This window comes from Phyllobates terribilis, unplaced genomic scaffold (assembly GCF_046119375.1).
Source record: "Phyllobates terribilis strain yellow unplaced genomic scaffold, ASM4611937v1 Scaffold_8__6_contigs__length_399053987, whole genome shotgun sequence".
Lineage (NCBI taxonomy): Eukaryota > Metazoa > Chordata > Amphibia > Anura > Dendrobatidae > Phyllobates > Phyllobates terribilis.
This window is the reverse complement of record NW_027362768.1, coordinates 143,951,956-143,968,135: the sequence shown is the minus strand read 5'-3', so window position 1 is coordinate 143,968,135 and position 16,180 is coordinate 143,951,956. Positions and strand designations below refer to the sequence as shown.

Genomic DNA, 16,180 nt, shown 5'->3' with positions numbered 1-16,180 from the left:
TAAATATATATACACACACACACACATCTACTTAGTTATATGTGTGCCTAAATGTGTTTATATGTATATATCGCTGAGACAGGTCAATCCAATTAATGGATCAAAATCAGGCACAGAAGTCTATGGGTCTGAGAAGATAACGGACAGCACGTGGATGGCATTAGTATGCAGTCCAGTCTTAACATGGTAATAAGTAGGAGAACCTTTGCAATTTTTTTTTTTCTTGCATATGTGAAAATCACTGATGGCAAAAACAGACACGCTGACCAAACCATGATTTTTTTATTCCATGTATGAGAAAAAAAATGGACGTCTCAATGAGGCATGGATTTGCTCTCCAGAGGGAAAGACGATCTTGCATCCTAGATCGGATTAACAATTAGGCGAGACAACCTCTTCAAAGTAATGAAGATACTTTTTCATGACACCATAACCAATAGGTGGCGCTGCTGCAGCTCGTGCTGTATACAGAATTGGAAAAACTGCAAAAGACAAAGGTACCAAAGAAATGCAAAACCATGACAGCACAAAAGCCAACAATGGTGGAAACTCAGCTGACTTTTTTTTATTATAGTTTTTTTTTTTACATAGCCACTATTCTAAGATACAGCTACTGAGGCAACTCATGGGGGAAACAAAACAGGGAAATTACCGCAACAAGTCTAAACATTGTAAAAAATCAAAGTAGTCAGATAACTGAATATCCAACCACCACAATAAATGACCTAACTTTTCAAGGCTAAAAATATTTTTACTGAAACCGCAAGGGTGACTAAAGTCATTACCAATAAAGTGTCCAACCAGACGGAAGCTATAAGAGGAGGCATCTGAACCCAGATCCAGGCTCAAAGGCAGAAGCACGGTGGGTCTAACTAATGAAGCACTTATAGTATTTATGAATGAGTTTGCTTGGCCAAAAAGCGAGGATCCTTGAGCCATCTCAACACTTCTGATTGGCCAAGATGTATTTTATGAACACGTGCACCCTTGGTAAATGCATTCCACCCAAAACAGAAATTTTGGAGCTTCTGCATGGTGCCGTTTCGCTGTTAGAAATGTATCAGTAAATTGATAACGGCATGTCACCAGTTGGGTTGTTGGCCATACATAGCCTGTTACTGTCCAATCATTGCTGGCAGTATGAGACCGTGGGCGCAGTCAGACGTACATATACATCGGACAAAGATCGGACCGGCCGGCGGTTATCCTGACCCGAGCAGGACCGCTTCATATATTTCTATGCAGCTGTCACGCTCTGGTCGGCAGAGCCACCGGCCAGTCCGAGCATTGCGGTCCGATTTGTACGACCATATGACAGCTCCCAGTTGTCAAATTTATTGGTAAGGTTACAGGAAAAGAGGAGAGTGGACTGGTCCTCTCTAAAAAAAAAACAAAAAAAAACGACTATGATTTGATGGGAACATACAGGGATATTTCCAGGGACACAGCAATAAAAACATGGAGCTGTCCCTGAAGATAAACTAGTGACCATGAAGCCAAGGATGAAATCTACACAGTATAACAAGGGGTTCTGACAAAGTCCTCCTCCTACCACCCGGTCCATAGAACAAACTGAAGGACTGGTCTGTATATGCGGATGTACAATAGCTTATTACTGCAGTCTTCATACAACAGTCATCCTGTCTGTTCATCCCAGTAAAAAACAAAGCAGCCGGGCTCTCCCTAGAGTGGCTGATACCATAAAACAATAGTTTATAAGGAGTTTCACAGCAACTATTACACGATCTGCCTCTCGAGTATACGAGCCTTAGGGCAGATATAACTGAACGGATACAGTCCTTGGAGTTTCTATTAAGTACCGCCATGTGTTTCGTTAGGCTCTGCTCACATGTTCGCTCAGACGTTACGTTTTATGAACAGAAACGGAATAAGTCACCTGATGCATCAGTAATGCAAACAAAAGCAGAGGGGCCCATTGTTTTTTAACATGAATAAAAAATCCATGTAGAAATTTTTCTTCCATTCTAAGAAACATGGAGCCAAATGGACCCAAAAATAATCAATGAAGCATTTAAAGGGGTATTCTCATCTCCAAGATCCTACCCCGATATGAAGTAAGTGTAATAATAATTATAATATTAGAAAATATCTTGAATTAGAAATGTAGTATAGTTTTTCTGATTAGCTATGTCACTTACCCCATGTGCAGGGAATTGCAGTAGCTTAGATATCAATGGTTACAACCACTAGCAACTAAATGTCACTATATGAGTGGTCATAACCATGGATACCTAAGCTACTACAATGCCCTGCACATGGGGAAGCGACATAGCTAATCATAAGAACTATGTAACATTTCTAACTGGAGGTATTTGATAATATTACTATTATACCTACTGCATATTGGAATAAGATCTTGGAGATGGGAATACCTTAAAAGATCCAATGTGCTTATGAAAGTGCAGATTAGAAAATTATTTGTTAATAATCCCATTAAAGAACACAACCACCCTCAAATGGCTGATTACAGAGAGCAATAGACTGCACACAAAAATTAGAAAAAAAAAATCATATACCCCTTTGTTTGCAATTTTAACTACTCATAAATAGGTATATGTGCATGCATCACAATCGCCTGTTCAATACCAAACCTATCCCCAATTAAGGCTTATAAATAAGTTTTCTTCTGTAAACTATTGAGACAAGAAACAAGATCAGGTCTTATTTTGAAGAAACAAGAGTCCTAAATATTAAAGAAGCCCCCCCATTAGTCCAACTTACCACGGGTTTAGGTTTACTGATCTCCACTAGTTTGGCCAAAATGTCCTCATCCGAGAGCTGGCTGAAGATGTGGGCATCGTAGGCCATGGAAATGGAGATTTCTTCCATCATCTTGGCAAGTCCACCGTCAACTTGTGAGGAGGTAAAACCTGCTTGTCAGCAAGGGTCCAAATACTAAAACCTTTTACAACCTGGCTTTATAGGTCTTAATGTAGGGGAGGAGTCCAATATGGCGAAATTCGAGTTTCCCTTCTGTAGTTAATAAGCAGGTGGGTTTCTGGGAGGGAACAGTGTTACCTAGATCCTATTCACACATGGTGTCTTGTCCGGAGACGTTTCATTTCTGGAGTGTTCTCAGTTTCAGTATCACAAGTATATTATCATCATAATGAAAGCTCTTACGGTTTGTAGAAGGGTAGAAGTCTGTGTCTATGGAGCGATACCAGTAACCAACACACAAACCTCACACACAGTATGACTCGAGCTTGTCAACGCTGAGGAGTATTAGTGAAGGAGGGAGCTTAGGACTGTGAAAGTATTCAAAAAATGTCTGGAAAGCCTGGGATTGCTACATCAGCTTGTTCTTTGCGTAGAATTTTCGTTCTAAGGAACAACAAGGTTACAACCAAAAATCACAACTGACCGGTTGACCTCTACGAGACAGGACCTCTGCAAACCATCAAGCAGGTCATCATCACACACAAGATTAAAACGCACAATGAAAAAGTTATTGCAGTTTTCAAAAAGTTTACCAATAAATTACATACATATAGATATATAAAAAAAATTATTGCAGAAGAATTTTATGGTGGAAGGTCCAAAAGTTAGTAGCTAGCCAAAGAAAAAAGGTTCCCGGAGCAGAAGGTGGATGTCAAAGGTCCTCAAAAGCCACACGACTAGTGCCAAATGGTTAGGCTCACTTTTGATACTTTCCTTCCTTCTGGAGAGGAGCTAATTTACATCCTTTTTCCCCCCCCATGGGCCATTGACAACCTTCTTACACCACCTGGATTCTTCTACAAGAACCAAAAACCGGCAAAAATGAGTTTTTCAGCATAAACAGGATGACATTTTTTACTTTCTCTGCACGTTCATCCGTCTTCGTGTTTCCTTTCCGGGAGCTCAGATCCAATATTTGCACAGAGGCATGTCGATCGTTTGCATTTCAATGGGCTGCTAAAATAGCAGCGAGGATAATAATGTGCAGCGTGGCGGCAGCAACGGCGGAGGTAACCTCCATAGTTCGTGCAGGCGGAGAACAGGAAGATATTCTGTTGCCATCCTGATAACAAGGCGGCATCTAATAGGTCGAAAATAAAATATTTGATGACATCCTGGAGATTAGAGCGTTAACTGGTTGGGTGCTGGGTTCCAGCTGGAGCTGCTGCCTCGCCCCTTGACGAGACTACGCCGAGATCATTTGGAGATTATTGGGTGAGAAGAGGGTAAAACAGAATTCAGGCTGCGATGAGTGGTGTAACCAGGAGAGAACGAAAGCAGAAAGCACCTGTCTGCTGTCCTTATCTTATTGGGAGAGGCTGCTCCCTCCCACAAGCTGTAAGGAGCTGTCACTGCCAGCAGGAACAGTAAAACGTGAAAAATCCTACCCCTGAGCCCTCGCAAGGATGTTCCCAGCACAAGTCTCTTGCAGACCCTGGCCATTCATGCGCTGCACCGGGAGAGCATGGCACCTGTTGCAGGCGATGCTGCCTTGCCTTGTCAGGATGATGCCCAGCAACAGGCAGCAGGGGACGCGGCACAAACGAGAAGGATCCGTAGCATAACAATACGCGTTCGGCTTGGTTAATGATAGGAAAAATGGCATTCTGTGACCAAGGCTGGGGGGAGGGGATGGGGAGAGAAGCGCGTAGTGATACTGATCACCATTTCCTTAAAGCCACAGCTCACACGAAAAAAAAAAAAGGAAGAAGGGGGGTGGTCTGTCAGATGTGATATCTTGCAAAAGTCAGATGATAGCAGTCTATGATGGCTTAGTATGTCTGAGAAGGGAATAATCAAAGAAAAAATAGCTCTGAGGTTAAAATTAAATGTGAAGCTCCGGGAAGGTAATGTGTGTTACTCAAGATAAAAGCTACAGATAGCCATTGTTCTGTCTGCTCCAAACAAGGGTAAAGCACAGAAAAAGGGTAATTCTAAAGTGCTTTAGTGCAGAATACGGTGTGTTCACAATGCTTTTTTTGCCACGTGTTCGCGGATCAGTCAGGGCTGCGCTCTGAACCCCTAAAAACATAATCTGGGTACAGCCCAGAGGGAGCCACAGACTTCGATTTTCGAACGTTGAGTCAAAACAAGCAAATTTGGACTACATATCCACACACACATATATATATATATATATACATACACAGTACAGACCAAAAGTTTGGACACCTTCTCATTTAAAGATTTTTTTCTGTATTTTCTTGACTATGAAAATTGTACATTCACACTGAAGGCATCAAAACTATGAATTAACATCAAAACTATGAATTAACACATGTGGAATTATATACTTAACAAAAAAGTGTGAAACAACTGAAAATATGTCTTATATTCTAGGTTCTTCAAAGTAGCCACCTTTTGCTTTGATGACTGCTTTGCACACTCTTGGCATTCTCTTGATGAGCTTCAAGAGGTAGTCACCGGAAATGGTTTTCACTTCACAGGTGTGCCCTGTCAGGTTTAATAAGTGGGATTTCTTGCCTTATAAATGGGGTTGGGACCATCAGTTGTGTTGTGCAGAAGTCTGGTGGATACACAGCTGATAGTCCTACTGAATAGACTGTTAGAATTTGTATTATGGCAAGAAAAAAGCAGCTAAGTAAAGAAAAATGAGTGGCCATCATTACTTTAAGAAATGAAGGTCAGTCAGTCCGAAAAATTGGGCAAACTTTGAAAGTGTCCCCAAGTGCAGTTGCAAAAACCATCAAGGGCTACAAAGAAACTGTCTCACATGAGGACCGCCCCAGGAAAGGAAGACCAGGAGTCACCTCTGCTTCTGAACAGGGCCGGCTCCAGGTTTTTCTGGGCCCCGGGCGAAAGAGTCTCAGTGGGCCCTTTTAACACATACACGATTCATGATGCACAGATAAGGCAGAGAAATATATATATAGTACACAGGGCCCAGCCTGCCACCTCATCCTTCACATATGCAGACATGCGCACGCACACGGTACGCAGACATGCGCACGCACACACGGTACGCAGACATATGCACGCACACACGGTAAGCAGACATGCGCACGCACACACGGTACGCAGACATGCGCACGCACACACGGTACGCAGACATGCGCACGCACACACGGTACGCAGACATGCGCACGCACACACGGTACGCAGACATGCGCACGCACACACGGTACACAGACATATGCACGCACACACGCACACATTTTTACACAAATTCTTAAAAACATATATAAAACAGACAAATATATATACACAGTCATACACACTGACATTCACATACATGCACTGACACAGACCCATTACAAATATTTTTAATATGGGGATTGGGAAGCCTCACTCACCTGTCCCCGGTCCAGTGTCCTGTCCAGCAGCTCCTCAGGTATGGGGCAGTGCAGGGCCCCCGGCGTGTCACAGACATCATGGCCCTGGACAATCAGAGGGGCCCACTTGCGGTCGGGTCCGGGCAGCTCCCCCCTATCTGTGCAGGACCTCCGACGGTGTTTGATTGCCGGCACTCCCCCCAGACATGGCCGCGCGCTGTGCGGCTGTGTCTGCTAGTAATGACGCGGCAGGGGCGACACACAAGCACAAAGGTGCAGTGCCGTCGACCCTGCCGTGTCATTACTAGCAGACACAGCCGCACAGCGCGCGGCCATGTCTGGGGGAGTGCTGGCAATCAAGCAGCGCCTGCGTCACTGAACAGGTGCCGAGGAAGCGGCCAGGGCCCCGACAGTGAGTGGGCGGTGGGCCCCGACAGTGAGTGGGCGGTGGGCCCCGACAGTGAGTGGGTGGTGGGCCCCTCTGATTTTCCAGGGCCCCGGCACTTGCCCGGGTACGCCGGGTGCTGACGCCGGCCCTGCTTCTGAGGATAAGTTTATCCAAGTCACCAGCCTCAGAAATCGCAGGTTAACAGCAGCTCAGATTAGAGACCAGGTCAATGCCACATAGAGTTCTAGCAGCAGACACATCTCTTCAACAACTATTAAGAGGAGACTTTGTGCAGCAGGCCTTCATGGTAAAATAGCTGCTAGGAAACCACTGCTAAGGACAGGCAACTAGCAGAAGAGACTTGTTTGGGCTAAAGAACACAAGGAATGGACATTAGACCAGTGGAAATCTGTGCTTTGGTCTGATGAGTCCAAATTTGAGATCTTTGGTTCCAACCACCGTGTCTTTGTGCGACGCAGAAAAGGTGAACGGATGGACTCTACATGCCTGGTTCCCACCATGAAGCATGGAGGAGGAGGTGTGATGGTGTGGGGGTGCTTTGCTGGTGACACTGTTGGGGATTTATTCAAAATTGAAGGCATACTGAACCAGCATGGCTACCACAGCATCTTGCAGCGGCATGCTATTCCATCCGGTTTGCGTTTAGTTGGACCATCATTTATTTTTCAACAGGACAATGACCCCAAACACACCTCCAGGCTGTGTAAGGGCTATTTGACCAAGAAGGAGAGTGATGGGGTGCTACGCCAGATGACCTGGCCTCCACAGTCACCAGACCTGAACCCAATTGAGATGGTTTAGGGTGAGCTGGACCGCAGAGTGAAGGCAAAAGGGCCAACAAGTGCTAAGCATTTCTGGGAACTCCTTCAAGATTGTTGGAAGACCATTTCCAGTGACTACCTCTTGAAGCTCATCAAGAGAATGCCAAGAGTGTGCAAAGCAGTCATCAAAGCAAAAGGTGGCTACTTTGAAGAGCCTAGAATATAAGACATATTTTCAGTTGTTTCACACTTTTTTGTTACGTATATAATTCCACATGTGTTAATTCATAGTTTTGATGCCTTCAGTGTGAATGTACAATTTTCATAGTCAAAAAAATACAGAAAAATCTTTAAATGAGAAGGTGTGTCCAAACTTTTTGTCTGTACTGTATATATATATATATATTTTTTAATAATTTTACAAGCTGTTGTTGTAAAGTATTCTAATTTAATGAGATGACTTTTGTGTTTTCATTGGCTGTAAGCCATAATCAACATTAAAAGAAATTAACACTTGAAATATATTATACCGAGTCATTACAGTGTGATCTATGAGTTTCACTTTTTGGATTGAAGAACTGAAATAAATTAACTTTTTGATGATATTCTAATTTTGTGAGAAGCACCTGTATATACATAAACACGCATATACTCGCACACACACACACATATAAACACACATACACACGTACAGTGGTGTGAAAAAGTGTTTGCCCCCTTCCTGATTTCTTATTCCTTTGCATCTTTGTCACAATGTTTCAGATCACAAAACAACCTTTAAATATTAGACAAAAATAACACAAGTAAACACAAAATGCAGCTATTAAATGAAAGTCTATATTATTAGGGAAAAAAGAAATCCAAACCTACAGGGCCCTGTGTGAAAAAGTGCTTGCCCCCTAAACCTAATAACTGGTTGGGCCGCTCTTAGCAGCAACAACTGCAATCAAGCGTTTGCGATAACTGGCAATGAGTCTTTTACAACACCCTGGAGTAATTTTGGACACTCATCTTTGCAAAAGTGTTGTAATTCAGCCACACTGGAGGGTTTACGAGCATGAACCGCCTTTTTGAGGTCATGCCACAGCATCTGAATCGGATTAAGGTCAGGACTTTGACTAGGCCACTTCAAAGTCTTAATTTTGTTTTTCTTAAACCATTCAGAGGTGGACTTGCTGGTGTGTTTTGGATCATTGTCCTGCTGCATAACCCAAGTGCGCTTCAACTTGAGGTCACGAACAGATGGCTGGACATTCTCCTTCAGGATACAGCAGAATTCATGGCTCCATTTACCACAGCAAGTCTTCCAGGTCCTGAAGCAGCAAAACAGCCCCAGACCATCACACTATCACCACCATATTTTACGGTTGGTATGATGTTCCTTTTTGAAATGCTGTGTTATTTCACGTCAGATGTAGTGGGACATACACCTTCCAAAAAGTTAAACTTTCGTCTCGTCAGTCAACAGAGTATTCTCCCAAAAGTCTTGGCGATCATCAAGATGTTTTCTGGCAAAACGGAGATGAGCCTTTATGTTCTTTTTGTTCAGCAGTGGTTTTCATCTTGGAACTCAGTAATGTATGGCATTTTTGCCTAGTCTCCGTCTTATGGTGGAGTCATGAACACTGACCTTAACGGAGGCAAGTGAGGTCTGCAGTTCTTTGGATGTTGTTGTGGTGTCTTTTGTGACCTCTTGGATGAGTCGTCTCTGCGCTCTTGATGTCATTTTTGTCGGCCTGCCACTCCTGGGAAGGTTCACCACTGTTCCATGTTTTTGCCATTTATAGATAATGGCTCTCACTGTGATTTGCTGAAGTCCCAAAGCTTTAGAAATGGCTTTATAACCTTTTCCATGCTGATAGATCTCAATTACTTTGTTTCTCATTTGTTTCTCAATTTCTTTGGATTACTGCATGATGTCTAGCTTTTGAGGATCTTCTGGTCTACTTCAAATTGTCAGGTAGGTCCTATTTAAGTGATTTCTTGATTGAGAACATGTGTGGCAGTAATCAGGCCTGTGTATGGCTAGGTAAGGTGAACTCAGCTTTCCAAAGATGTGATAAACCACAGCTAATATATGTTTTAACCCCTTCATGACCGGAGCAATTTCCATTTTTGCTCCCCTTGTTCCCAGAGCCATAACTTTTTTATTTTTTGGCCAATATGGCCATGTGAGGGCTTAATTTTTCAGGGACGAGTAGTACTTTTGAATGACATCACTGGTTTTACCATATTGTATACTGGAAAACGGAAAAGAATTCCAAGTGTGGTGAAATTGCAAAAAAAAAGTGCAATTCCACAGTTTGTTTTTTTTACCGCGTTCACTGAATGCTAAAACTGACCTGCCATTATGATTCTCCAGGTTATTACGAGTTGCAGACATCAAACATGTATACGTGCTTTTTTTTATTTAAGTGGTGAAAAAAAATCCAAAGTTTACTAAAAAAAACCCCAAAAACAAAATGGCGCAATTTTTCGAGACCTGTAGTGTCTACATTTTTCGGGATCTGGGGCCGGTTAAGGGCTTATTTTTTGCGTGCCAAGCTGACGTTTTTAATGATACCATTTTGGGGTAGATACGATGTTTTAATCGCCCATTATTGCATTTTATTGCAATGTTGCGGCGATCAAAAAAACGCAATTCTGGTGTCTAGAATTATTTTTCTTGTTATGCCGTTTACCGATCGGATTAATTCTTTTTTTATATTGATAGATCGGGCGATTCTGAATGTGGTGATACCAAATATGTGTGTTTTTTATTGTTTTATTTTAAATAGGGAGAAAGGGGGGTGATTTAAACTTTTATATTTTTTTAATATTTTTAAAAAATTTTTTTTTTTACTTTTTGCATGCTTCAATAGTCTCCATGGGAGACTAAAAGCAGCACTGGCCTGATCGGCTCTGCTACATACAGGGGATGAGCAGATCGCCTGTGTGTAGCAGAATTGCTCACTTGCTATGAGCGCCGACCACTGGTCATGACCGAAAGTGTTGTCATCCTTGAAATTGTTCCAGATATTGAGGTATTTCTCCCTGAAAATTATTGCAGTTATACATGTTTTGTTATACACGTTTATTTCCTGTGTGAGTATTGGAACAACACAAAAAAAAGAGGGGAAAAAAAAGGTAAATTAGACAATTTCACATAAAACACCAAAAATTGGCCAGACAAAATTGTTGGCACATTTCGAAAATTGTGGTTAAACACTTTGTTTCAAGCATGTCATGTTCATTCAAACTCACCTGTGGCAAGTAACAGGTGTGGGCAATATGAAAATCATACCAGAAACCAGATAAAAAGGGGAGAAGTTGACTCAATCTTTGCATTGTGTGCCACACTAAGCATGGAGAACAGAAAGAGGAGAAGAGAACTGTCGGAGGAGAAGAGAACCACAATTGTTGAAAAATATCAACGATCTCAAGGTTACAAGTTCATCTCCATAAATCTTGAAGCTCCTTAGTCCACGGTGCGCAACACTATCAAGAAATTTACAACCCATGGCACCGTGGCTAATCTTCCTGGACGTGGATGGCAGAGAAAAATTGATGAAAGGTTACAATGCTGGATAGTCCAGATGGTGGATAGGCAGCCCCAATCAAGTTCCAAAGAAATTCAAGCTGTCTTGCAGTCTCAGGGTGCATCAGTGTCCGTGTGAACTATCTGTCGACATTTGAATGAAATGAAAAGCTATGGCAAGAGACACAGGAGGACTGACACAGAGACATAAAAAAGTTAGACTGCAGTTTGCCAAAATGTAAGCGGGTAAGCCAAAATCCTTCTGGGAAAGTATCTTGTAGACAGATGAGACCAAGATAGAGCTTTTTGGTAAAGCACATCATTCTACTGTTTACCGAAAATGGAATGAGACTTACAAAGAAAAAAAACACAGTACCTACTGTCAAATATGGTGGAAGTTCAAAGATATTTTGGGGTTGTTTTGCTGGCTCTGGCACTGGGTGCCTTGACAGTGTGCAAGGCATTATGAAATCTGAAGATTACCAAAGGATTTTGGGTCGCAATATAGTGCCCAGTGTCAGAAAGCTGGGCTTGCGTTCTAGGTCACGGGTCTTCCAGCAAGACAATGACCCCAAACATACTTCAAGAAGCACCCACAAATGGATGGAACCAAGTGCTGGCGAGTTCTGAGGTGGCCAGCAAGGAGTCCGGATCTAAATTCCATTGAACACCTTTGGAGAGATCTTGCTGTTGGGAGAAGGCGCCCTTCAAATATTAGAGACCTGGAGCAGTTTACAACAGAAGAGTGCTCCAAAATTTGAGTTGAGAGGTGGAAGAAGCTTGTTGATGGTTATAGGAAGCGATTGATTGCAGTTATTTATTCCAAAGGGTGTGCAACCAAATATTAAGTTGAGGGTGGCAACAATTTTGCCTGGCCCATTTTGGGGGTTTTGTGTGAAATTATGTCTAATTTGACTTTTAATCTCATTTTTTGTGTTTTTCCAATATACACAAAGGAAATAAACATGTATATAACAAAACGTGTAATTGCAATAATTTTCTCGGACAATCTCAAGGGTGCTAACACTTTCGGCCATGACTGTACATACACACACATATGTATACACACACACAGACACACACATATATATACATACATACATATAGTGGCTTGCGAAAGTATTCACCCCCTTGGCTTTTTTCGTGTTTTGCTACCTCGCAATCTGCAATTTCACTGTTATTTTTTAGGGTTTGCGTCAGTTCATGAAAAGAACATGCGCGGTATACATAACTATTCATCCCCCCTAAAGTCAGTACTTTGTAGAGCCTCCTTTTGTGGAAATTAAAGCTGCAAGTCGTTTTGGATAAATCTCTGAGCTTTCCACTAAGATTTTTGCCCATTCCTCAAGGCAAAACTGCTCCAGCTCCTTCAAGTTAGATGGTTTCATCTGGTGAACAGCAATCTTTATGTCTGACCGCAGATTATCAATTGGATTACAGTCTGGGCTTTGACTAGGTCACTCCAAAACATTTACATGTTTCCCCTTAAACCACCTGAGTGTTGCTTTAGCAGTATGCTTTGGGTCATTGTCTTTGTTGGAAGGTGAATCTCCATCCCAGTCTCAAATCACTGACAAACAGGTTTTGCTCAAGAATATCCCTGAATTTCGCATCATCCATCTTCCCCTTGACTTGAACCATTTTCCCTGTCCCTGCTGCTGAAAAACATCCCCATAGCATGATGCTGCCACCACGTTTCACTGTGGGGATGGTTTTTGAGGTGATGAGCTGTGTTGGTTTGGCGCCAGACATAGCGTTTAACTTGGTGGCCCAATAGTTCAATTTTGGTCTCATCTGACCACAGCACCGTTCTCCATACATTTGGGGAGTCTCCCACATGTCTTCTGGCAAACTCAACAATTTTTGTGTGTAAGTAAAGGCTTTTTTTCTGCCCACTCTTCCATAAACGCCACCTCTGTGGAGTGTACGGCTTATTGTGGTCGTATGGAGAGATACTCCAGTCTCTGCTTGGGAACTCTGTAGCTCCTTCAGGGTTACCTTTGGTCTCTGTGCTGCCTCTCTGATTAATGCCCTCCTTGCCCGGGCTGAATGTGTTGGTGGGCGACCACTTCTTGGCAGGTTTGTTGTGGTACCATGTTCTTTCCATTTGCTGATAATGGATTTGATGGTGTCTCCGGGGAATCATCAGAGATTGGGATATTTTTCTTTAACCCAACCCTGACTTGTACTTCTCAACAACTCTGTCCCTGACTTGTTTGGCGATCTCCTTGGTCTTCATGGTGTTGTTTGGTTAGTGATTTCTCTTGCTTGATGGTGTTGCAGCCTCTGTGGCCTTTCATAAAAGGTAAAGTGTATATACTGACAGACATGTGACACTTAGATTGCACCCAGGGGGACGTCCCGTCACTAAGCATGTGACTTATGAAGGGAATTGCTTGTACCAGAAATTTTAGGAGGTTCATTGCAAAAGGGGTAAATACATATGCATGTGCCAATATTTAGTTATTTGATCCCATAAATTTAATTTATGCTTATTTTTTCACGTCACCAACTTAGACTATTTAGTGCTGATGAATCACACACAAATTGGATTACAAAAAACTTTAAACACAGGTTGTAATGTAACTAAACAGGTAAAAAGCCAAGGGGGTGAATACTTTCGCAAGCCACTGTGTATATATATGTGTGTGTATGAGATAGATATATATATCTATCTATCACACACACACATATATATATATATATATACACACACACACACACACACACACACACACACACACACAATGGCATGCTTTTTATTAGTTGGCTGACTGTATTTAGATATAATGATGCACACCAGCCCAACGGAGGCCAAAAGAACACTTCTCGGCCTCTGTAGGATAAAAAGAACCATATCGAAACATAAGATATACACCAAGCGAATAGCCCAAAATGTAATATTCACAGCGTGGCATGAATCTAGTGTAGGAAAATCTGCTCTTATCTGTTCTTTTCATACATTTAAAGATATCTGCCTTGAATGTAATGATTGCAAGTGTAGAAAATTGTTTCAATTTCTGCAAATGTGATTTATGTGCATTGCTGCTCATATAACTTATCATAAGGTAACGGATTATACGCTACAACTGAACCAGGGAAAATATTCAGATCTGTTACAGCAGAGCAGACAAACTTCAACAGGCGGAATAAATCATTTATTCATAGTAGAGATAATCATTAACAATTAGGCGACTTCTTCCTACCATGTCACAACTTCTGCAAAAGTAATAAGGTAGCTTGTGACTTTTTTCCCTGTAGGGAATAGCTCAATTATTCCCTATAGAATGATCATATGATCACATCACGCATTGTCACATGCACTTTCAGTCACCGTGTAGCCCCAGCCCTACGGCGGTAAATGATGTTGAGGATTTGGTGCAGATTTTAAGCGCAGAGTCCTCACCGAAAATTCAAATGAAGAGCAAATGAAATGGAAAGTAGTGGTGTTTTTTTCTTTTTTAAATCCCATTTACATGCAGATTTTATGGAATGTTACAAGAACTGTATTTTTTATGTCTTCTCTTCTCATGTGGATTTTGTCAGGAAAATCGCTCATTTTAATTTAAAATGTGCTTGGCTTTCACCACAGAATTTTTCCACAATGTGTTAAAGGGGTAATCCGTCCTTGTTTACTTCCGGTGCCGTCTACAGATATCTGCCGGCTCACTTTGCGGCAGGTATTGTGCACCTGAACCATTTTAATGAATAGGCACAATACACCCCACATGGCTACGTGAGCCGGCAGTTATCTGTAGACGTGACGCCATTGATCCTGCTCACTGCCCTTTGTGGATATGAAAAGGGATAGATTACCCCTTTAACTTAGCCTTATGGTTATATGTTGCATTTCATTTAAAGGGGTATTCCCATCTCCAAGATCCTATCCCAATATGTAGTACGTTTAATAATAATATTTACATATATCTCTCCACTCAGAAATGTTGTATAGTTCTTCTGATTCGCTATGTTGCTTACCCCATGTGCAGGACATTGCGGTAGCTTAGGTATACATGGTTATGACCACACACATCGTGACAGTTAGTTAGCGCTTAGTGGTCGGAACCACGGATACCTAAGTTACTGCAATGCCCTGCACACGGGGTAAGTGACATAGCGAATAACAAGAACTATACTACATTTCTAATTGGAGGCATTTGATATTATTATTATTACACCTACTACATATTGGGATATGATCTTGGAGATGGGAATACCCCTTTAACTTTAGATATATTGGACGACACACAATACTGAAAAGAATTAAAGAAAAAGTGTGCGTTTTGCAGGTTTTTGGAGTTGATGCAGGGGACAGAGGCAATGGCTGTGAACCACCCGAATAGTATTAAAGTGGGGTGATTTTGTTTTGAGCTTATTATTCAGACTCTATTCACACAGGTCAAAATACGGTACACAGTGGATTTAAAATTCAGCTAGAATTATTTTTTCAGTGGTATGGAAAAGAAGTTAAAAAATCTCATCCATTTGCTCCAGGGAAAGTCAGCAGCGTAAACTTGGCATTTGAGAACCGCAGCCCATCAATGTACGTGGCGGTACCTTTAGAGACATAGCCCCACATTTATCAAGCAGTTCATGATGGTTTTTAGAATGGTGTACCAGGACATGGTAAACTACGTTAAAGGCTGGGTTCATATGTGTTACGCCCACCAGTGGCGCACGTGGATTTGTGGACCCACTGTGCCACGGACTGGGCCTACCCTGGAGGGGCATGACTAAGCAGCTACCTTGGTGTTCACTGGAGCCTCTAGTGGAGAGATTAGGCTTTTGCAGCAGATAGCTGCCAGGTACCACTCCAGGGTGGTGTCTGGCAGTAGCTGCTGACCCCAGGGTTCATGTTAACTGACACTGATTAGGGCTCCATTCAGACTCAGTAGGTACAGTCCAGGATCACTGACACGGAGACTGAGACAAGGAACGTACAGATACTGGCTGCACTGGGACTAGGGGACTTTGGGAGCAGGACAGGAACTTCAGGGACAGGGCTGGCCGTTCCGGGACCAGGGGGGCGGGCGCTGGCCTCTCCGCAACCAAGGGGGGCCTCTCTGTGACCAGGGGGGCAGGCACTGGCCGCTCCGCGACCAGGCGCTGGACGCTCTGCGACTAGGGGGGCGGGTGCTGGCCGCTCCAGGACCAGAGGGCGGGCGCTGGCTGCTCTGGGACCAATGTTTAGGGCACTTGCCACACCAGGATCAGGGGATTTCGGAAACAGGACTGGCAG

General features: G+C 42.7%; 1 protein-coding gene across 3 annotated transcripts in view; it reads right to left on the bottom strand.

Annotated features, from left to right (window-relative positions):
* Nucleotides 1-16,180, bottom strand: part of RABGAP1L (RAB GTPase activating protein 1 like) — a 344,846-nt gene that overhangs the window by 28,612 nt on the left and 300,054 nt on the right. Inside the window, exon 1 of one of the 3 annotated variants that reach the window (XM_073643399.1) lies at nucleotides 2,743-4,539. The exons of the other annotated variants lie outside the window; for them this stretch is intronic. Within the exon in view, the coding sequence (XP_073499500.1) occupies nucleotides 2,743-2,853 (111 nt within the window). The 5' untranslated portion in view covers nucleotides 2,854-4,539. Of the gene's footprint in view, nucleotides 1-2,742; nucleotides 4,540-16,180 lie in introns of those variants that run through there. 3 annotated transcript variants of the gene reach the window in all.